Below are 22,936 nucleotides of genomic sequence, written 5' to 3' on the forward strand. Positions count from 1 at the left end.
CAAATAAAACTTTTACCCTATTTTCCTGAAAGTAGAAATTTTTTGTAAGTAGAATCACTAGGTCAGGAGTATGAGCGTTTAGAAGGCTCTTGAGATATACTGAATAGTTGCTTTCCATAGTGGTTTTTACTATTAATTTATTAATTCCTAATCTACGTTCTATCCAGCAGTGTTTATGGGTGCCTATCACTGCATATTCACCAGCATTGATCATCATGTTTTTTAAAATATCCATGCTAATTTGGCAGTTGTAACATGGGATCTCATTTTACTTGCATGTCCTTGATAGGTACTCACATTAACTATTTTAAAGCCGTCTTTCATAAATATTCTGTTAGGTACTTCGTCTTAAAATGTAAATCTTTTGAACTGTCTACTGTGTCTAGATCTTTGTTTCTATTTAATTGACAGAATAAACAATGAAACCACTTAGACATATTGACTAAAAGAGTCAGGTTTTAAGAATATTGCACTGATATCTTTGAAATGCAGAGAACAAGTTCCCACTTGAGCATATGTGTTCCTCCCCACCCCCACTGTTTTACCTATTACTTGATGCTAATCATCCTAATGTTTCAGATAGTTATTTTAAGTTCCCTATGTGTGTACCTAGCTGTAAATCAGTTCAATTTACAGACGGAGAAAAAAAAAAACACACATGGATGTTATTGATGGGTCAGCCACATTCTTGTGCTCTGTCCTTCTGGGACCAATACTTTTTGAGGTGGTCAGGAACAGAAGACTGATCTGTGTGAAGAGACCCTTGCTTCTCTGAGAGAAGTTAACAGATCCTTTGGGGATAAGCCTATGATTTTGATTTGTCATTAGCATCGTGAGCTTCATTCAAGTGTGACTGACAGTCACACAAGTCAATACGGGAGCACTTTGGGAGAGCCAAGTTAGAGGTTTTTTTTTTTATAGATTAATGCTTCTGTTCTTACAGGGTTCATTGGAAAAACAAATCAGAGCACTTTTGATTCAATAAATGAATGTAACGAAGCTACATTTCTGAGAAAACTGTATTATTTGGCTAAAAGGGAAATAAAATACTAAATCCCTTGTTCAAATAAAAATGTTACTGAAGTAAATGAAAGTATATTCTAGATGATTATTAATGCTTTCATTTTCACTTTCTTTAATTCTATTTTAAGTCATATCTAAAGACTAAATGCAACTCAGATTTAGAAAGCAAAGAAAATTTATATATTTGGCAGTTTTAATCCCATCAACCATACTTTATGAAAACTTGAATAATGCCGAGATGGAACATATTAGATCATTAGAAATAGAGTGGAAGAGGGTAGCCAAAGACCCAGGAAATAATGAGCAAATCTCATCTACGATTTTCCTCAGCTTTCGTTCCCAATTCCAGAGGAAGTAGATATCCCTCAATGTAAAAGATGTTTAAAATGTTCAATGGCATTCTTTTATTGTGCTACTGAATACAGTTTGAAAGCTTAAAGTGAACATTTGAGCTTAATGTTTAAAGATTAGAAAAAAAACTCCAGTAGGCTTATAATGCAAATAGAATAGGAAAAATTATACTAAGACATCTCAAATTTAAAGAAGAATGTCCCAATCACAAAAACTTAATGTGTAATTGCATTAAAAATGCCAGTGGGGTGAAATTAGAAATTCAACAGATGGTCCCCAAATAAAATATTTCTGCAGTATATAAAACAATTGTTCCCTAACTCTTCTTAAATAAAAGTGTGAATAATTAAATGCAATTTAAATCATCTAATCCAAATCAATCAATTCGTTTTTATGAAATCACCCAGGGGAATCAAGACAAGGTAACTTTCACTGAAAATACAATTTCTCATTTAATTAATAAACAACTACTGAGGGATTATTGGCATTAGTAGGAAGACACATCTATTAATAAGAAAAAATAAATACAATATAAACCTTTACCGTTGAAGAACTCGTAGTTGAAGGAAACTGATCATATGCAACTAAGAATTTGAGAATACTGACCATGATTTTTTGATGAATGTTCAAATAAACAACAGATTGACTATTATAACAGACTGAATTTTCCTAAGATGCCAGTGACTTGTAAGAAAAGATTTACAAGATCCGACACGTGGTGAGAGCTGAACTTGGTGTCACATAGTGTCCTTTTTTTGGACTTTTCGCCAGTAATAAGTTTTGCTTTTAGCAACCATTTAAAAATGGTTAATTTAACCAGCCTGGGCAATATAGTGAGACCTCGCTACACAAAATACAAAAATTAGCTGGCGTGGTGGTGCATGCCTGTGGTTCCCTCTACTTGGGAGGCTGAAGCAGGAGGATTACTTGAGCCCAGGAGGTAGAAGCTGCAGTGAGCCGTGATTGCACCACTGTACTCCGGCCTGGGCAACAGAGCAAGTTCCTGTCTCAAAGAAAAAAAAGGTTAATTTAAATGTACTTTTATTCTTTTTAGCGTTGCTGTATCTTGTTAAATACATCTCTCCAGTAGTCTTTATCTATTCAAGGTAAATGTACTCTGGCAGCCCAACTTATGTTCATCTTAATTTTCCTGAGCTGTTAAGGACCTCACAGGGCCACTATTCTAAAGACATTGTTTCTCAAACTTCAGTGGGCATAAGAATCATAGGAAGGGCTTGTTAAAAAAATGGGTTGCAGCTGGGCGCGGGGGGCTCACACCTCTAATCCCAGCACTTCGGGAAGCCTAGACGGGCGGATCACACGGTCAAGAGATTGAGACCATCCTGGCCAACATGGTGAAACCCCATCTCTACTAAAAATACAAAGATTAGCCAGGCATGGTGGCGTGCGTCTGTAGTCCCAGCTACTCGGGAGGCTGGAACAGGAAAATCGCTTGAATCCGGGAGGCGGAGGTCGCAGTGAGCCGAGATCGGATCACTGCACTCCAGCCTGAGTGACAAAGCGAGATTCTGTCTAGTCTCAAAAAACAAGTAAACAAACAAACAAACAAAAATAGATTGTTAGCCCAACCCTCAGAATTTCTGGAATGGGGTTCTACTCACTGAGTAGTAGGTCTTGAATGGAGCCCCAAAATTTGAATTTCTAATTAGTTGCCAGGTGATAGTAATACTACTCATCCAGGAATCACAATATGAGGAACCACCGTTCCAAGTGATATCTATTTGCTTGTTTTCAGGTAAGATAGTTGAGATCACAAGAAGAGTTGAGGAAATCAAGAAAGAATTTTCTTATTCCCTTGAAAATCTCAGGTCTGGTTCCGTGTATTCATGTATTCAACCTCAATCTTTTCCCTTCTGCAGGGTTCTGGTATTGGGTGTCTTTTTTTTTTTTTTTTTTTTTTTTGAGACGGAGTTTCGCTCTTGTCTCCCAGGCTGGAGTGCAATGGCGCAATCTCCGCTCACTGAAACCTCTGCCTCCCGGGTCCAAGTGATTCTCCTGCCTCAGCCTTCCGAGTAGCTGGGATTACAGGCACCCACCATCAGCATTTTGTTGCTCGATTCTTAAATATGACACACAACCAACAAATATCAGACATTTGAGGGAGGACTCTCTTGTGGGAGAGAGAAATTGAAATAACAAAAAGTGAACTGGTGAAAACAGAGACTAAAGAAGGAAAAGAAAACTATATATAGTTAGAAATATTTACTATTTCTAGAGTTACATGAGATATATATATATACAGACAGAGAGAGAGAGTCAGGAGAAAGTTGCAACTATGAAACAAAAGCAGACAGAATAATTTTTTTTTAAAGAAGAAATAGTGTTCAGGATATAAAAAAAAGAGCCTTAGGATTGAAAATAGGAGGCTGGGCACGGTGGCTCATGCCTTTAATCCTAGCATTTTGGGAGGCAGAGGTGGATGGATTGCCTGAGCTCAGGAGTTTGAGACCAGCTTGGGCAAAACCAGTGAAACACTGTATCTACTTAAAAAATAAAAATAAAAATAAAGGAAAAGAAAAAGAAAAGAAAATAGGAAAGTAGAAATGAAAAAAAAAAAAAAAAGATTGGAAAAGAAAATGAAGGAAATTTCCTAGAAGGCAAAGCAGAAAGACAGAGAAGACCAGTTCAAGAAGTTCAGAATTCAAATAGTAAGAGCTCAAAAAAAAGAAGTAAATGAATAATCTAAGAAAAATTCTCTGAAGTATAAATTACCAAATTTAATGAATTCATCCAGTGGACACCACAATGGATTAAAAATAGATCTACACCAAAGTCTGTGATCAGGAAATCTGAGTACACAGCAGACAAAGAGAAGAACTTTAAGCTTCCAGACAGGACACAAAAGAGGACAAATAGAAAGGACTGAAAGTAAAAAATGGCATCCATTGTTTTACAACAACATTGGAAGCAAGTGGGCAATGGAACAAGACTTTCAAATATTCTTTTATTTTTTTTGAGACAGAGTCTCACTCGGTCGCCCAGGTTGGAGTGCAGTGGCTGTTACACGTGCAGTCACAGCACACTACGGCCTCCAATTCCTGGGCTCAAGCAATCCCCTCACCTCAGCCTTCAGCATAACTGGGACAAGAAATGTGCCCCACTACGCCCAGCTTCTCATATGCATATTTCTAATAGTTAGATCTCAAGTTACTCACTAGAATGAGAGAAGCGTTCCAAACACCAAATACCTTTTTGGAATACATCCCTGCCATGTATTTGAAAAAGCAGGTGCAGGCTTGGCGTGGTGGCTCATGCCTGTAATCCCAGCACTTTGGGAGGCCGAGGTGGGCAGATCACCTGAGGTCAAGAGTTCGAGACCAGCCTGACCAACAACCCCATCTCTACTAAAAATACAAAAAAATTAGCCAGGCATGGTGGTGGGCGCCTGTAATCCCAGCTACTTGGGAGGTTGAGGCAAGAGAATCACTTGAACCTGGGAGTCAGAGGTTGCAGTGAGCCGAGACTGTGCCACTGCACTCCAGCCTGGGTGACAGAGTGGGACTCTGTGTCAAAAAAAAAAAAAAAAAGAAAAGAAAAGGCAGGTGCTTAGGAACTAAGCCAACAAATAGAACTGTATTCAAAATCTGAAAAAAGACTAGATTACTTATTCTGCTTTACCCATTTAACCTGTCCTTGTTTGGAATTTAAAAGTTTGAAAACTGATGTTGAGTACCAACAGGGACTGAAGACAACCCATTAGAATGTAAGCTCCATGGAGACAGGATTTTTTTTTTTTCCTTTTTTTTCTAGTTTTTTCATTAGTATAGTCCAAGCATAGAAGACAGTTCTGGCACCAAGTATGTATTTAATATATATTTATTCAATTGATGAAAAACTGAAAGAACAAATGAATGCCAGAGACAGTTAAGAGTCTACAAAATAGCAGCTGTATTTATAAGTACTCAAGCTTTTGAAAAATTAAATTTTCATTCATAACTTTCTACTGATTACCTTTACAACCAAACCTGCAAAAGAATGGTAGTGGATATTTGTCATAGTCCAATATGATGAATGACCATCATCTTTTTAAACAATTTTTTTTTTCTTTTTTTGAGACAAAGTCTCACTCTGTCACCCAGGGTAGAATACAGTAGTGCAAACACGGCTCACTGCAGACTCAGCCTCCTAGGTTCAAGCAGTCCTCTCGCCTCAGCCTCCCAGGTACCTGGAACCACAGGTGCATGCTACCATATCCAGCTATTTTTTTTTAATTTTTTTGTAGAGATGGGGTCTTGCCATGTTGCCCAGGCTGGTTTCGAACTCATGGGCTCAAGCAATCCTCCCCTTGGCCTCCCAAAGTACTGGGATTACAGGTGTGGGCCACTATGTTAAACAACCATACTACCTTGAAGGACATTTTTGTGGTATTAAATGACATTTTCATTTCAGCCTTGACCTGCTGGGCTCAAGCGATTCTCCTGCCTTAGTCTCCTGAGTAGCTGGGACTACAGGCATGTGCCATCATGCTCAGCTAATTTTTAAATTTTTTGTAGAGACAGGGTTTCCCTGTTTCTCAGTCTGGTCTTGAACTCCTGGGCCCAAGCCATTCACCCACCTCGGCCTCCCAAAGTGCTGGAATCACAGGCATGAGCCATTGCATCCAACAACGATTCTTTTAACAACAGCTATCCCTTCCCTATTCTGATCATATGACTGGCAAATCACCAAATACTTAAGTTTTTAGTCTGTACAAGTTTTACTTTACTGGCAAAAGCGAGGATTTATTCACGTGCTTTGATATGGTAAGTATTCTTTGCTTTTTGATTTTTTTCTTAGTATCTATTTTGGAATAATTAATCCTTAATCTGTGGGAGTAGCCTACACAAATCTCTAAATATGTAAGCTGACTTCCATCATGCTATTACAAGAACACATGAGTTAGGCCCTCCTTCCTTAAAAAGATACCCAATATGGCCGGGCACAGTGGCTTACGCCGGTAATCCCAGCACTGTGGGAAGCCAAGGCAGGCAGATCAACTGAGGTCAGGAGTTCGTGACCAACCTGGACAACATGGTGAAACCCCGTCTCTATTAAAAATACAAAAATTAGATGGGCATGGTGGCAGGTGCCTATAATCCCAGCTATTCAGGAGGCTGGGACATGAGAATCGCTTAAACTTGGAAGGTGGAGGTTGCAGTGAGCCGAGATTGCACCATTGTACTCCAGCCTGCAACAGAGCGTGACACCGTCTAAAACAAAACAAACAAAACAAAACAAAAACCAACCAAACAAAAAATTGGGGGCACCAGGTGCGGTGGTTCACACCTGTCATTCCAGCACTTAGGGAGGCTGAGGCAGGCAGATCACTTGAGCCCAGGAGTTTCAGACTAGCCTGGGCAACATGGTGAAACTCTGTCTCTACAAAAATATACAAAAATTAGCCGGGCATGGTGGTGTGCCCCTGTGATCCTAGCTACTCGGGAGGCTGAGGCTGGAGGATTCCTTGAGCCCACGAGGTTGAGGCTGCAGTGAGCCATGATTGCACCACTGTACTCTAGCCTGGGCGACAGAGCAAAACCCTGTTTGAAAAAAAAAAAAATTGTTTTGAAAATTTCATTACTGATGTCTTAATGTGGTTTTGGGAAGGAACAAAATTTGGACCATGTGTTCAACTGCCATCTCTACCTAGAAGTGAATAATGATTCATTTCTCAATACATGTTTTTCGAGCATTTACTACTTGCTAGGCACTGTGCCAAGATATACATAGAAATATGGAGAAAGGTTATTACTCATTTTGCTTGATTAACTCTACTAAGTTTTAAAAAATGGAAATCTCTCTCTAAGTTTCATGCTCTAGATTGTTTAACAGTTTTTTTTCCTTTCTTGGCCTCTGAATTTGTCTTGATTTTGGTGTAAATGTGTGTTTTTTTAAAATATGAAAGAAGAGATTCTAAAGGGGAAAAAGATATTGAGTGTAAGATATTAAGTGACAATTGGGGGGGGGCATGTCCTCAAATCTGAATATAGCATTTGTATAAGCCATCTAAGTGTCTTAAATAGTGGATAAAAATGATATTAACAAAGAATAGAGAACTATTTTATCTATCAACATTCAGAGAGAAAAAACGAAATCACTACCAGGAAATACCACAAAAGTGGGAGGTTCTTGCTGGTTGGTGGAAAAGAATGCTGAGAGTAGACGGTTGGTCATTAGTAGAATTTGGCTCATGAGAGAGTAAAAGGTCTTGGCTTTTCATCCATCAGTGATGGTAGTGCCATGAATTGAGGATACTACTTCTTATTAAACTCACTGTTACAGAAATTGTCCCTGTTGATCACAAGGGGATAGTTATTCTCCTTTTCTCTTTTCTGAGACAGGGTTTCATTCCCATTGCCCAGGCTGGAGTGCAATGGAGCAATCTTGGCTCACTGCAGCCTCGGCCTCCCAGGCTCAAGCAATCCTCCTGCCTCAGCCTCCCAAATAGCTGGGACTACAGGCACACACCACCATGCCCAGCTAATTTTTGTATTTTTTGTAGACACAGGGTTTCGTCATATTGCCCAGGCTGGTCTGAAACTCCTGGGCTCAAGCAATCCACCAGCCTCAGCCTCCCAAAGTGTTGGGATTACAGGGGTAAGCCACTGCGCCTGGCCAGTTATTCTCCTATAGAGCAGGAAGCTACCAGACGGTCTATTAGCCATCAACCTTGGATCCTAGTGGATAACGTTAGGAGGCCAGTCACTTCATCCAGATAGCAATTTACTACTCCCACTTAACACCTGACTTGATTCTCTTCTCTCCTTCTCCTCTTAGCTTCCTAGAATACTTGTCTTCTAAAAAGGGGCCAAGGCTAAGTCAATCTGCCAAGGAAGCAAAAAGCCCATTGCTTTGGCTACTTTTCCTTTTGACTATAAAGGTTTCTCCGGGCAACTCAGGTGTCCTTGATAAAATATGCATAGGTGTGTTCAAGGATGAAGTGTGTGTGTTGTGTGCGTGGGGAGGCTGAAACCATGTTGACAGAATTCCTATGTCTGTCCACTAGTGGATTACAGTGAATGGACAGTGAATTAAGCTCTATTAGATTGCTGGGCATGGTGGCTCGTGCCTATAATCCCAGCACTTTGGGAGGCTGAGGTGAGACGAGCACTTGAGCCCAGGAGTTCGAGACCAGCCTGAGCCATATAGTGATACCTTGTCTCTACAAAGAAAAGTTTAAAAATTAGCCAGGCATGGTGGCATGTACCTGTAGTCTCAGGTATTTCAGAGGCTGAGGTGGGAGGATCACCTGATCCCAGGAGGCAAACATGCAGTGAGCTGAGATTGTGTCACAACACTTTAATTTGTGCAATAGAGTGAGACCTTGTCTCAAAAAAAAAAAAAATCTATTAGATTGTAACTTCCTTGAGGGCAGTATGGGTTTTAGACTTTCTGTCCTGAAACATTTAACACCATGCCTGGCATGTAAGAAATGCACATTAAATACTTTTCAATATTAATTTATTGATAATGATTAACTTATACTACAGAAATAGTACTATTAATTAATGCTGAATTTGTATTACTTAGTTGTTTCTCTCTGAACTTTTCAATAAAGGCTTCTGGATCTATCTAGATGGGTCAGCAAAGGCCCAGAAATGAGTTAAAAGTGATACAAAACTACATTTTTTATATTCCTTTTGTCTTCTTTGTAAGTCAGAGCTATTATAGGAGATTCACTGGTGGGAATCATTTTCTCTTATTAAAAATGACACACGCGGCCGGGCGCGGTGGCTCAAGCCTGTAATCCCAGCACTTTGGGAGGCCGAGATGGGCGGATCACAAGGTCAGGAGATCGAGACCATCCTGGCTAACATGGTGAAACCCCGTCTCTACTAAAAAATACAAAAAGCTAGCTGGGCGAGGTGGCGGGCACCTGTAGTCCCAGCTACTCGGGAGGCTGAGGCAGGAGACTGGCGTAAACCCGTGAGACAGAGCTTGCAGTGAGCTGAGATCCAGCCACTGCAGTCCAGCCTGGGCGACAGAGCGAGACTCCGTCTCAAAAAAAAAAAAAAAAAAAGACACATGCAAAGGCTGTATTATGAAAAATAATTTCAAGTTATAACGTCAAATGAATGATACCTTTAATTCCAGCTCCTCCTTTTTGGGTCTGCTATGCTCTTGGCACTATGTTAGGTGCATGGTACTGGCAGATGCATGTCGGTCTGAACCCTCAAGGAGTTCACAATCTAATAAAGAAAATAAATTATAAAGTAAAGCTATATGGGCCATAATAGATATGAAAAACTTCACCAATCAGTCCCTAAGTAATGAGGGAGCCCCTATGACTGAAGGTTTGGGCAGACAGATATTCTTCCTCTGCGCTAGTTGTGTGAGAAGGATGAGAAGAAAATCTTGAAAACAGCATAAATCCTACATGTGGGATCACATACCTTCTCCTTCCCCAAGATTTCTCTCCAGTTTTACCATGGAGTCATAGAATCTCATCGCAGTGCGATGGTTTGAATGTGTCCCCCAAAAGTTCATGTGTTGAAAACTTAACCCCCAATGCAACAGTGTTGAGAACTGGGACCTTTAAGAGGGACTTCAAAGAGGGTAGAGTCCTCATGAATGGATTACTCTCTGTTGTGTGCTCACTTGCCCTTCTACATGGGATAACACAGCAAGAAGGCTCTCTAGAGACGCCAGTTCTTGGACTTACCAGGCTCCAGAACCATGAGCCAAATAAACTTCTTTATAAATCACTCAGTTTATGGTATTCTGTTAGTAGCAGGAGAGAATGAACTCAAACACATGGGAATGGGGCCTTAAAGTTATCTAATCAGACTTCCTACCTGATGTTTATGTTTATGTCTTTGCTACTAAAAAAATGGTCATTGGGCTGGCACTGTGTAGACCATACTAGATTACAGACAACAGAAAATTTGAATCCGATTGGTCTAATCAGTGAAGAACTCAGAAGTTGCTTGATTCGGAGCCTCAAAAATGTCACCAAAGCCAGGTGTGGTGGCTCATGCCTGTAATCCCAGTGCTTTGGGAGCCTGAGGAGGGCAGATCACTTGAGGTCAGGAATTTGAGACCAGCCTGGCCAACATGGTGAAAACATGACTCTACTAAAAAAATAAAAAATTAGTTGGGCATGGTGGCACACGCCTGTAATCCCTGCTACTTGGGAGGTTGAGGCAGGAGAATCGCTTGAACCTGGGAGACGGAGGTTGCAGTGAACTGAGATCCTGCCACCGCCCTCCAGCCTGGGTGACAGAGCCAGACTACGTTTCAAAAAAAAAAAAAAAAAGTCACCTAAGATCAGATCTCAGTGTATGTTTTCTTTTTTTTTTTTGAGACGGAGTCTCCCTCTGTCGCCCGGGCTGGAGTGCAGTGGCCGGATCTCAGCTCACTGCAAGCTCTGCTTCCTGGGTTTACGCCATTCTCCTGCCTCAGCCTCCCGAGTAGCTGGGACTACAGGCGCCCACCACCTCGCCCGGCTAGTTTTTTGTATTTTTTAGTAGAGACGGGGTTTCACCGTGTTAGCCAGGATGGTCTCGATCTCCTGACCTCATGATCCGCCCGTCTCGGCCTCCCAAAGTGCTGGGATTACAGGCTTGAGCCACCGCGCCCGGCCTTTAGTGTATGTTTTCTTGATGTCTGCTTTATTTTAACCTGACTAGACCTGTGTTTGGAAGATGGCTACCCACCATCCAGGGGACCCGATTTTTGGGTACATGTAGAAAAAAGCGCTCTCACAAAATTGAAGAAAAACTTTTCCCAAGAAAGACCAGGAAATTGCTCCTCTCATTGGCCCAAATACGTTACGCCCATTGCCAACCAATAACTGTGGCAGGGAATGGGATTATGCTGTTTTAGGTTGGAATTGTGCTACGTTGCTTAGATTGGAACCACCTGCCCCTGTAAGTAGGCAGAGCAGGGATGTGACTAAGAACTGGGCTTGTTTACCCAGATAAGGAAGAGTGGATATTGGGGAGTCTAGGCCACCAAAGGATCTGTCATAAATTTTAGGTACAGCCAATGCAAAGCCTTGGAAATCCACCTGACAGCTCCAGTTGTACCATCCGCCCTCCGTATCTGGGGTTTCCAAATTCTGGGATTCAACCAATTGAAAACAAAAAATGTAGTTAGGCTTATCAGGCCTGAAAATATACGAAAATACAGAGCCTGAAATATAGCCTGAAAGTGTACTGAAAATATAGAGATTTCTTTGGATGATTATTCCCTAAATACACCTTAACAACTATTTACGTAGCATTTGCATTGTATTCGGTTTTATAAGTAATCTAGAGATGATTTAAAGAATATGGGAAAACACACCATTTTTACGTAACAGACTTGAACATCTTAGAAAATCCAGAGTCCGGGAACCAATCCCACGGATACAGAGACAACTGTACTAAGTACAGTAATGGCATATGGTAGCTGAATCTACCTCTCTTTCCATGCCAGTCCGGAATCCAAAGGCTCCTTCTTGCCATGTTGTCCTCAGGCGTCGGCTGCTTCCTTCCATTTGTTACTTTGTGTCTTCTTTCCTCAGTGTTTCTTCTGCGTGGGCCTTACTGGTCTTTACCCACTCACTTACCTAAGAGTCAAAACACTGGCTGCCATTCAAGAAAATCTCACTTCCAGCCCAGAATCGAAGAACTGAGGTTTATTTTGTCTTCTTTCTACTCTGGGGCTTCTTTGAGGCCAAGTTCAGAACTTGCGCACAAGACAGTGGCTGTGTGACAGAGCCACCCTGGGCTGTCTCCGTTAGATGAAGAGACTGGCTTGATCCATTCCCAAGAACTCGTCCCACGTGCAATTCTGTGGCTCCGAATGGGATTTGGGTGGGAGGAGGTGATTGGAGATGTGGGGTCTTGGTGAGTGGGGTATTTGAGAACCTGAAGCTCACACGGCTTTTTCTGGTTTGAGGGAGGTTTGCCCTTTCTCCTGCATTCGGCTCAGCATCGAATCTGACCGGCCGCGCCTCCTCGCGGAACGGCCGAGGAGGCTGGGTCTCCCGTCCCCACGCGCGCGGTGTCTGCGCCCACTGCAGCCCTCCTGGGCGGGAGCCTCTGGGCCCAGCTTAGGGTGGCGTCCAGCGTGACCTGCTGGGGAATGGCAGCCTTCAGTGCTCTGCGGCCTCGCGTTGCGGCAAGTTCGGGGACCTGGGCTGTGGATCCAGATGCTCCCACAGTTGTGTCTCCGTCGCTCCGCTTCGGGGGCCGAGAACCAGCAAGACCAACGCGAGGAGGCGCCACAGTGCCTGCCGCCCCGCTCCCAGGGTGCCCGGACGAGGTTTCCTCAGCGAGCGGTCGGGGCCTCCTTCTCGAGGTGCCTGCGAGCGCCTCCTGCCCCTCCCTGCCGGCCCCAACTCCGTCCCGCCTCACCCGACCGCGGGCTTTGTCCACCCGCCGCGGTGCGGCTCCTCCCAGTCCCCCGCCGGCTCCTCCCCGCCCCCTCTGCCGGCCCCACTTCCTAGGCGGCGGAGCGGGCCGGGGAGGAAAGGGTTAACTCGCGGCTCTTCCCGGCGCGGAGGGATCCGGAGGCGAGCCGAGCGCGGTGGTGAGGCCGCCTCAGCGAAAAAAATGTCCGCCTGAGGAGACCCACAAGTTCTATTCGGGGGGACCGACAGCCCGCCCCGGGAGGAAGGGGCGGCCAGGCCCGAAAGCCGCCTCCCCCGCCCAGACCCGAGAGCTCGTGCGGGGCAAAGTGAACCGAGCCGCTGGGCGGTGCAAGGGGAAGCCCAAGCCCGCTTTCCCGGCCAAAGTGAACTTTAATCGGGGTGGTTGGATGCGGAGACGGGGCGGCAGGTAATTGCGGGCTAGCGAGCGGGAGGGGGCGGCGCGGCAGGGCTGGGGGCTGCGGGACGCCGCCGCGTCCGTGCTGCAGCGGGGGCGCCCCCGTCCCCCGCCTCAACTCCGCGCCCCTTTGTACAGCGCCAAACCCGGGGTCCCCTCCAAGTTGGGGAGCGGAGTGGAGGCGGAGGCTCGAGTCACGGGCGCTCAGGCCCGCTGGCGGCGCGCTCGGCCTGTGCGCCCCGTTCGGCTCTCGACTCGGGCCGGCGCCCAGGCTCCGGGGCGCGCGGGAGATCGGGCGGCTTCGGCCGCTGAGCCAGGCTCATTGTTCGGCAGGTCCGGGGCAGGGCAGCAAAAGTGGGAGGAGGCCGAGCCTGGGGAGGAGGACGCCGGGCGAGAGCGAGACTAGTTGTCGGCGTTTCTGTTTTCTGTTTAAAACGCCCTTGGATGCGCCGGGGGTGCTTTCCGACCCCCTGGGCCCGCCGGGGACGTCCGGGCGGCGGCGGCCGCAGACACGGGCCTGCGAGCGGCGCGTTCCCTGCAACTTGTCAGTTCTATTGTTGCCGAGCGAGTGAGTCACTTCGCATCTCCGCTCGCCGCCGCTCCGCTCGCTGGACGCCGAATTGCCCCTCACCCGGCTCCTCGAGACCCCAGCCGCGGCCGGACCCCGCGCGCTGAGCACCCGGCGGCGGTGCAGAGCAGGGGGCGCCGAGGAGGGGCCAGAGACTGGCTCGGAAACTTGCGGGAGAGGCGGCGAGTTGCGGGAGCCGCCGCGTCGGTCTCGGGCCGCGCCGAGGAACGCGTGGATTCCGGGACCCGGCGCGGGCACTGAGCCCTCCCGCCCCCTCCTCGCTCGGCGGTGGGAGCGAGTCGGGGTCCTGGAAGTCATCCCGGCGCCCCCAGCGCTCTTCCGTAATCTTCCCCAGTACGGCTCTGTGTCCCCTCACACACTTTGGGCCTCGGTGGTCTCTCGTTGAGCCCGTTTCCTCTGCCCTAGGACCTGCTAGAAGTGGCCGAAGATGAATCCCCAGCAACAACGCATGGCCGCTATAGGGACCGACAAGGAGCTGAGCGACCTGCTGGACTTCAGTGCGGTATGAGAGCTTTCCACGACATCTTGGGGTTCTGCTGAGGATTTAAAAAAAAAAAAAAAAAAGTGGAGGGAAGCAACGTGGGGACTAGGCAGCGTGAACTCCATCTGCTTGAGCAGGGCCGGAGTCCAGCTCCCCCAAGTTGGACACCTGAACTTTGATGTAATGTCTAGACTTGCACATTTAAAACTTTAATGCCAGAGGGGTCATTTGATTTAACCAGTTAAAAGGAGAACAATGTAATTATGACCTTTGGTTGAGTCACCCTCCCACCCCGATGATTATTAGGAATCTTGGACTTTATATGAAAAATTGTTTTTTTCTTCAACACTCCTCACCATTTTCCTTTCCAATATCAGATGTAGTTTATGGTACCTGAAAGATGTCAGCGACAAGAAAAGTAGTCCAGAGCTAGAATTTCTAGCCTTCTGAGCAGAGTACTTTTATACACACACACACGTGTGTGTGTATTATGTTCTTAACATGGGAAATGACTTAAAAACATCAACTGAAACCGAAGGGCCCACTGCTTTTATTTTTAATGGATCTGATTCCTTCATTAACTGCTGTTAGGAGGCAGCACCTATACCTGCTTTATACAATTCAGTTATAATCCTTACTGTATGTAGTAATTTAATTGGCCATAATTCTCACTGTATGTGTATATTAAGATGTAAACGTAATGAGATTCACTTAGTTCCACAGTAAAGATCATGGATAATAATATACTGTGTAAACTTAATAATCTTAGAATCTTCCATGTAAATGATCGGGTCTTCAGAACAAAATGTAGCCATTATTTCCAATTAATTAGGAAATAGTATCACTCAGTGTATTTGCCTCTCTGGATCTGAATGTATCTCCAATTTTATTTTAACTTTCCTCCGAAGTATAATAACTGATAAATGACTTTTGGTGGACTTTTGTTTGCAAGGAATCTAGAAGAATTTCAGGACTAACAGATATATTTGGGTTATTTCGCAGATGTTTTCCCCACCTGTTAATAGTGGGAAAACTAGACCAACTACACTGGGAAGCAGTCAATTCAGTGGATCAGGTAAGATGATGTCTTAAACTAAAGACTCATATTTTGGTGGTGTGATACATTTTAGTAGAAAAATAGAAAGCATGGCATTTAAATATTATTGAATATATGTATATAAAAGGTGGAGTTGAGTCAAGTGATAATTAGTAAGATTTATTAATTTTAAAAGATGACAGTTCCCTCAGAAATCTGTAGGAAATCAGTAGTTTCGTTGACAGTTATTTAAAATGTTAGTGGGTTAACTTCAAAATGAATAGAAACTTAGATTTATTTGTAAATACCTATTAGATGACTGAATTCTGTCCTATATCCAGATTACATTCTGATAATGTTTAGAGTAAGTTAAAGTAGATCTACACACTAGTGCTCTTTAAGTTTACTTTCAGTACATTTATGACTACTGTGCTCCATTTTAAAACATTTATCCCATTTTTCTTAAGTGTGCATTTTTTCATTTTTTTAACTTTTAAAAACTCATAATTTTAAAATATTTTAGAAGCAAGGTTCATTCCAGTGTACAAAAGCTTTAACTTTTTATTTAATTTAGATTTATTTCTTTGTGCTCAGAGATGAAAAAAATAACTGAAGCTATGACAGCATCATCTTAAGAAAACCAACTGTCAGATCTCTGGGCTGAAACTCAGTAATTCCTCTTTGATGGATGCTTTTTATTTCCCCTGGTAAAATAATAGTTGATTTCTTAAAATACTGTGAGAATAAAACATCAGAAAATAAGGTTAATTTCATAACCACCTAAACACTTCATACCACTTTACATTCTAAAAAGTTTGTTTTTAAAAATTGTATACTAATTTAATTTACTAAAATTCATTTTTAATTATGAAATTACAGCTTGTGGGGAAAGTATAGTATGTCCTTAATCATCTTAAGTGAGTGAAATGAAGGTGTTTTTTTGAATTTTAAGTAGGTTAAAGACTAATATTATTCTTGATCAAAAGGACATCATGAAACGATAGCCAAGTCCCAACTCTTCTCTCATCTCCTTCCTTTTACTGGTAATCATTTGAAAGTTGTTACTTTTTTGTGGTGGGGGGAGAAAATTTAATAATTTTAAAGTTGTAGAAGATGGCTGTATTTCTTTACTGGTGTTGATACATCTCATTTTTTGCAACTAATAATTCATTCTCAGGAACCTTCAAATTTACTTTGACGAATACATAGTAGATGATGCTTAGTATTTTTTAAAAATAAGTCATGATATTACTGTTGCCTACTGTTCCAGCTTAAATTGTGGTAAATATATATAACTAGACACTCACTGATACAATAACATGAACTCCAGGAACTTGCTATTAGAAGTGCATTCTATTTTTAGAATAAAGGCAATTATATTTATTTCACTTTTTAAACTTAAGTAGGATTTATGTAGTCTGTGAAATTTAAAAGTATATATATATGAACTGGGATATGGATTACAAGCATGACATTGGAGCAATTTTTGGACTACTTTTAGTATGTTGCGTTACACAAAGAAAAAATTATTTTTCTACATTACAAATGATCACCATATTTGATTATTTGGAGTAGGAACTTTTAGTTTTAAAAGTTAGATTTGTTATCCATTGAAAGGTTTGAACTTACACACCTGTATGCAGTGAACTTAGCAATATTTATCTGTGTGTTTTGTTTTAAATGCTACAAAAAGTTGTAATAAGCTGTGACTTTTAATAAATTAGTGAATGAATTTGAATTTGGGGAAGAGAAAATGGCATGTGATTGTTTTTCAAATCAAGATGTACTGGTAGATATAATTTTTCTGTGGCCATTTCTTAAAGGGAATGTCTAAAAGAAATTGGTATAGTAACATTATTTTAGTTATATAATTTATATTTGTATACCTTATTGACATTTGAATAATCTTCTGCCCTGATTTCAAAGGATATTATGTAATACACCCTAATGCCTATGTATTTGCAGCTATTAAGGAGCTAAAGATCTGACTTTCCTTTTGAAGAGCTGCCGTAGTAAAGATTAGAGTTTTTTGTTTGTTTTCTGTTTTGTCTTTGGAGTAATATTTATAAAAACCTCATGCTGTTTGACTTATGAAAACTAGAGTTTATAGTTGGGTATTGTAATTTCCTTTCTTATTTGTCCTTTTTGAGGAAGACTCAATTTCACAGTGGGCTGTTTTTGAGAAACAATACATAATACCTTCAGAAACTTTTTTAACTGGAAGAATATATATATATACTATAGTATGTGATGTTGTCTTTAATCTTATTCCTGAAGCAAAACAAATAACTCATGATAGCTGAGTTATTTGCGTGTCAGAAGTCACTATGGAAAAGATAAAGGTGTGTTTACTACTAATTTGTCTTGAGGATCTGTTATGTTATTCCTTCATCAAGGTGTTAAAATTTTCTTTGCATTATGGTGAGAGTGAATTTGTTCACATGGTATGATGGGCTGTGTGAAGTGTTCCTAAAGTGACCTTGAGAGAAGCTTTTCTTTCTGTAGGAGTGAAAAGTGGGGTACTCTGATTAGGGCAGTGTTTAGAAAGAAAGGGCAGTGTGTAGAAAGTTTGTTAAAAGGATTGACAACATGGAAATGGTTCAGATGTTTAAATCCATGTCCTCAACTTTAGGGTTTCAGTGTGTATGTCTAAATTGTGATTTTGGGTTTAGTTTTTAGTAGATTTAAGTGTTTGTTATGATATCTGAAAATTTCCTTTGTTTTGGAATCCGAATAGTAAGGGATGTTGTCATTTTGTAAGCCATCTGTAGATATTGAGCATCTCTCTGATATTTCTATCTAGAATGTCATTTTGAGTATTAAGTAAAGCTTTACTTTTTCTTATTGAATTCAGACTTTTGTAACAGTATAGGTTTCTTTTTGCCCAAAATTTTCAGAGATAATTGTAGGAAGTATTTACTGGCTCTTAATTTTTAAAAAGGAATACAGATTTTCATTTTTCAGTTACTGATCTTTTTTGGTCGGGGGGGGGAAATTTTTAGATGTACTTATAGGCTTTTTGAAAATACTGACATAGGGCCAGAAAAATGAATTCTCATTAAATTATTCTTCAGTATTTTTATTTTTTGGTAGTTATAGATTCATATGCAGTTGTAAGAAACTATACAGAGATTCTATATACCTTTTACCCAGTTTCCTGCAATAATAGCACCTTGAAAAATTAGTACAGTATCACAACTAGGTTATTGATAGTGATACAGTCAAGATACAGAAACTGTTCTGTCACCCCAGGGATTCTTGGTATTGGCCTTTTGTAACCGCATCCACTTTTCAAGTAATTTTAAAAAATGGCAAGATTACTAAATGCCTTCTTACCCTGTTAAACGAGGAGTAAGCTTTTCAAGTTGCCATAGCATTACTTGAACATATCAAGAACAAAATCAAGAGAAAACCAAAATTGTACCACTGTGGGTTTTTACTGAACTATAATAGAAATAGAAGTGGTGATTTGAGAGAGGAAACCAGGTCTGACCTTTCACTTAAGGTATTTTAAGGTTAAGAGTAGGGTGTGGTTCATATGATGTACATATTAGTGTTGAAATTTATAATAGCTATAATTTGTAGTAATACATACTTGTTAATATTGAGCCATGTTAGACATTTGCTTCAGGTAAGCTGTAGTGATTAATGAGAGTAACCACAGAGTTGGCAGGTGTGTGAGGAAAAATATATTTTAGGACAAATATGGTCTGGTATTAAGTGGCTCATTTAAGGTAAAAGGTAGCAAGGGAGTGTTTTAGAGAAAACCTGTATATGAAAATTCAAACTTGGAAAACATAAAAATTAGAGACAAGATTACAACCATGAGTATTGTATACTTTTCAGAACAATTCCTGAACAATTGAAAAACAAGGTCGGGTGTGGTGACTCATGCCTTTAATCCCAGCACTTTGGAGGCCGAGGTGGGTGGATCACCTGAGGTCAGGAGTTTGAGACCAGCCTGGCCAACGTGGTGAAACCCTGTTTCTACTAATAATACAAAAACTTGCTGGGCGTGGTGGTGGGCATCTGCTACTCAGGAGGCTGGGGTGGGAGAATTGCTTGAACCCGGGAGGCAGAGGTTGCAGTGACCTGAGATGGCACCACTGTACTCTAGTCTTGGCAACAGAGTGAGACTCTTGTCTCCAAAAACACAAACAAACAAAAAAAAATGGTGTTCTCCCTTCCCCACCAGCCGTACTCATTGCTTGTCATGGATTTGAAAAACAATTTGATTAGATCACAACATTTTAGGGGCTTGTTTATTGTATATAGTGAGGCATACCTACGATTAATATTTTTGTTTTCATTAGCCATTTAAACACAAATTCAAGTTTCTGTCTTCAAGATATCCTTTGTTATATCTTTGAGTTTTTAAACAAGCCTTTTGAAATGGGAAGATAAAGATGAAGATATCCAGCCTTGACTATAAACAACTTTCAAATTTTACACTTATTTGGGCAATAAATAATACTGTCTTACTAAAGCCATATAGTCTTTTCTGCTCTTAAACAATTGGTAATCTTTCCTGGAATGTCATTGCCTGCCTAGTGTTGTCAAAGACTTGGGTAATCTCACTGAAAGAAAGTAAAAGTAACACTATTAGAAAGGCTCTCCTGAAAAAGAAAAAAAAGTGGTATTTCTGGACAATGTGTGGAATGCCTTTTTTTTTTTTTTTTGAGATGGAGTCTTGCTCTGTCCCCCGGGCTGGAGTGCAGTGGCCGGATCTCAGCTCACTGCAAACTCCGCCTCCCGGGTTTACGCCATTCTCCTGCCTCAGCCTCCCGAGTAGCTGGGACTACAGGCGTCCGCCGCCTCGCCCGGCTGGGTTTTTTTTGGTATTTTTTAGTAGAGACGGGGTTTCACGGTGTTAGCCAGGATGGTCTCGATCTCCTGACCTCGTAATCCGCCCGTCTCGGCCTCCCAAAGTGCTGAGATTACAGGCTTGAGCCACTGCGCCCGGCCGGAATGCCTTTTTAAAAGATCATTTAATAAGACTGCTTTTGGGTATCACTTGAAAGTATGTTTATGGATGGGAATGTTGAAATTGCAAATCTAAAGTGTTTGTGTTTAGGGAAGATAATGAGAAGACAAATATTTAAATGTATTAGTTCAAAAGACTAATGAATGACAGTTTCCTTTGTTAAATAGTTGTGCCATAAGTATCTCATTTTTATCAATTAACTATTTAGTATCTACCTATGCATTCTTCTAGCAGTTTTTGGGAAGATGGGAAATGGAGAAGGTCATTGCTCAGAAAAAGTGGAGACATTTCCCCGGGCGTGGTGGCTCACGCCTGTAATCACAGCATTTTGGGAGGCTGAGGCAGGCAGATCACTTGAGGCCAGGAGTTGGAGACCAGCCTGGCCAACGTAGCAAAACCCTGTCTCTACCAAAAATACAAAAAATTAGCCAGGTGTTGTGGCACGTGCCTGTAGTCCCAGCTACTGGGGAGGCTGAGGCAGGAGAACCGCTTGAACTCAGGAGGCAGAGGTTCCAGTGAGCCGAGATTGCGCCAGGGCACTCCCTCTTGGGTGCACGGAGGGAGACTGTCTCAAAAAAAAAAGGTGGAGACATTTATTATTAGATGGGAAGTAAAATACTTCTCTTAACATAGAATATGTCAGCAAACACACATTATTGTAGTTCACATTGAGTCCATAAGAAAGAGGCTGTGCTGAAGAGTCAGGGAACTGGCTTAAGGAAAACTCAAAAATATTGAGTTTAGAGTTAAGTTGTGATGGAGATATGGACAATGAATTAGGGAAGAGAAGAACTGGTCTTCCAGTTGAGGAATAGCATGAGGAGAGACCTGGAAATAAGAATTTAGCTTGATCCAAGGGCCTGTACAGTTCAGAGAGAGAGAAGCTGGTTTTTATTTGTCACCACTCCTTAATTCCTGGGGGAGCTCATATTTACATATTATCTGGAGCTGGACTGCAGGTGTTCAGATCCAGAAATTACCAGTGAATATCTGGATGATCTTGGGTATGTTACTTCTCTGCTTTTGTTTCTTAATCTGTAAAACAGGACTAATAATAGTAGTTATCCTTATAAGGTTGTTAGGAGTGTTCAATGAGTTAATACATGTAAAGTTCCAAGAATAGTGCCTAGCACATAGTTAGCTGTGGTGGAGTAAATTGTTAGTGGTGAGACACTAAAATAAGGAAGGCATTTATTTACTTTGGAGGCCTTTATGCCAATCTAGGATGAGCTGGTGAGGGATTGCATTTGGTGTTAGTGTAGGGAATAGAAAGGAAAAATATCAGAAGTAAAGGATTGATAGAATTTGAAGGATTGATAGAATTTGAAGGATTGGCTTTCTGTAGGTAAGAGAAATGACTCAAGATTGCAGTTCTGACATAATTGGAGGATAGCAATGCTGGAGGTAATAAAGATGCCGAATTGTTTTTTGCATTTTATATTTCACATGACCGGGGACTCTTCTGCCTAATTTGAAGATTTATGAGGGAAGTATGCTCAGTAAAGATGTTGGTTAAAAAGAAGACCATCTTTTTTCTGCATATAAAGTTATTACATAGTCATAATTGAAAAGGAAATTGGAGAACAGAAAAAGCAAAAGGGGAAAAATTACCTTTATTTCACTATCCAGAGAAAATTGTTTATTTCCTTTTTGTCTTTTTTTTCTTATAGTTCTGTTTACAAAGTTGGTAACTTAATGTTAGTTCATTTATGTCCTATTTTTTGTTTCACTTAATTTTCTACCATTAACATTTTCTCCTGTTATTAACTTGGCTTAAAATAGTTACATGCTCTTAAGTGGAATGAATATAGAATATCTTAACAAATCCATTTTCTTACTACTTGACATTTAGGGATTTTTGTTAATTTGCTTTTTGATATGATAAATAATGTAGTACTGACCACCTTTTTGTGTGTATGTTTTTGCCCACATTTTGATTTCTTTTGGTTAGGAGATGCAAATTTTGTTTTTTGTGCCTACAAGTTAATAATTAAAGCTAATGAATTCCCTTAGGGAAATGAACACAGAGGGAGATAATTTATCAGACCAGGGATTGATGTTAATGGTGGAGTTACATGCATAAAATTAGTGACTTTGGTTGATTATTTAATGTAACAATACAAAATTTTATTAGTATGTGAATGGAATGCATTATGACATTTGGAGCACATTTGTGCTTGTATACAAATGTGTTGTGTGGTGACTGGAGGGAATTCCTGTCATTCTTTGACCTGTGCTTATTGAAGTGGAGTGGAATCTAATTGGAGTCTTGTCAGTGAGAGAGCCCTTGAATTCCTGACTTTTTGTGAGAGAGGCAGTATAGTGTAGTGGAAAGAATTGGGCTCAGGAGCCAGACAACTGGATTGGAATCGATGACTTGCAACTTACTAGTAGGATGGCCTTAGGCAAGACATTTAAGTAATCAGAGCTATACTTTTTTCATTTGTGAAAAGTGGGTAATAATGCCCACCTACGGAATCCTTGTGAAGATTAAATAAGGTTATCTATATATTTCCTCCTACAAAGCTGCTTCAGAAATGGTAGCTGCTATTATTTGTGGTACCTTCTAATTAGTATTCTTGGTAATACTAATGATTCTATTAGAAATCATTATATAGCCAGTATTATAGCTAGTGTTTATTGAATTCCTATTATATGCTAGGCATTGTGATAAGCAATTTATGGGCATTATCTCATTTTACTTTGGATAAAATGAAAT

At 41.3% G+C, this 22,936-nt stretch overlaps 1 protein-coding gene across 14 annotated transcripts in view; it reads left to right on the forward strand.

Moving 5' to 3' along the window:
• The first annotated feature begins 11,604 nt into the window (after positions 1–11,604).
• TCF12 (transcription factor 12) overlaps positions 11,605–22,936 on the forward strand; it is a 376,442-nt gene continuing 365,110 nt past the window's right edge. For 9 of the 14 annotated variants that reach the window (XM_025389607.1, XM_025389614.1, XM_025389605.1 and 6 more), the window contains exons 1-3: positions 11,605–13,139; positions 14,122–14,218; positions 15,200–15,272. In XM_025389607.1, coding sequence (XP_025245392.1) covers positions 14,144–14,218; positions 15,200–15,272 — 148 coding nt within the window. In that variant the 5' untranslated portion in view covers positions 11,605–13,139; positions 14,122–14,143. Of the gene's footprint in view, positions 13,140–13,342; positions 13,461–14,121; positions 14,219–15,199; positions 15,273–22,936 lie in introns of those variants that run through there. The other 5 variants (XM_025389608.1, XM_025389615.1, XM_025389609.1 and 2 more) reach the window with 3 other exon arrangements.

The sequence above is a fragment of the Theropithecus gelada genome, chromosome 7a (genome assembly GCF_003255815.1).
Source record: "Theropithecus gelada isolate Dixy chromosome 7a, Tgel_1.0, whole genome shotgun sequence".
NCBI lineage: Eukaryota > Metazoa > Chordata > Mammalia > Primates > Cercopithecidae > Theropithecus > Theropithecus gelada.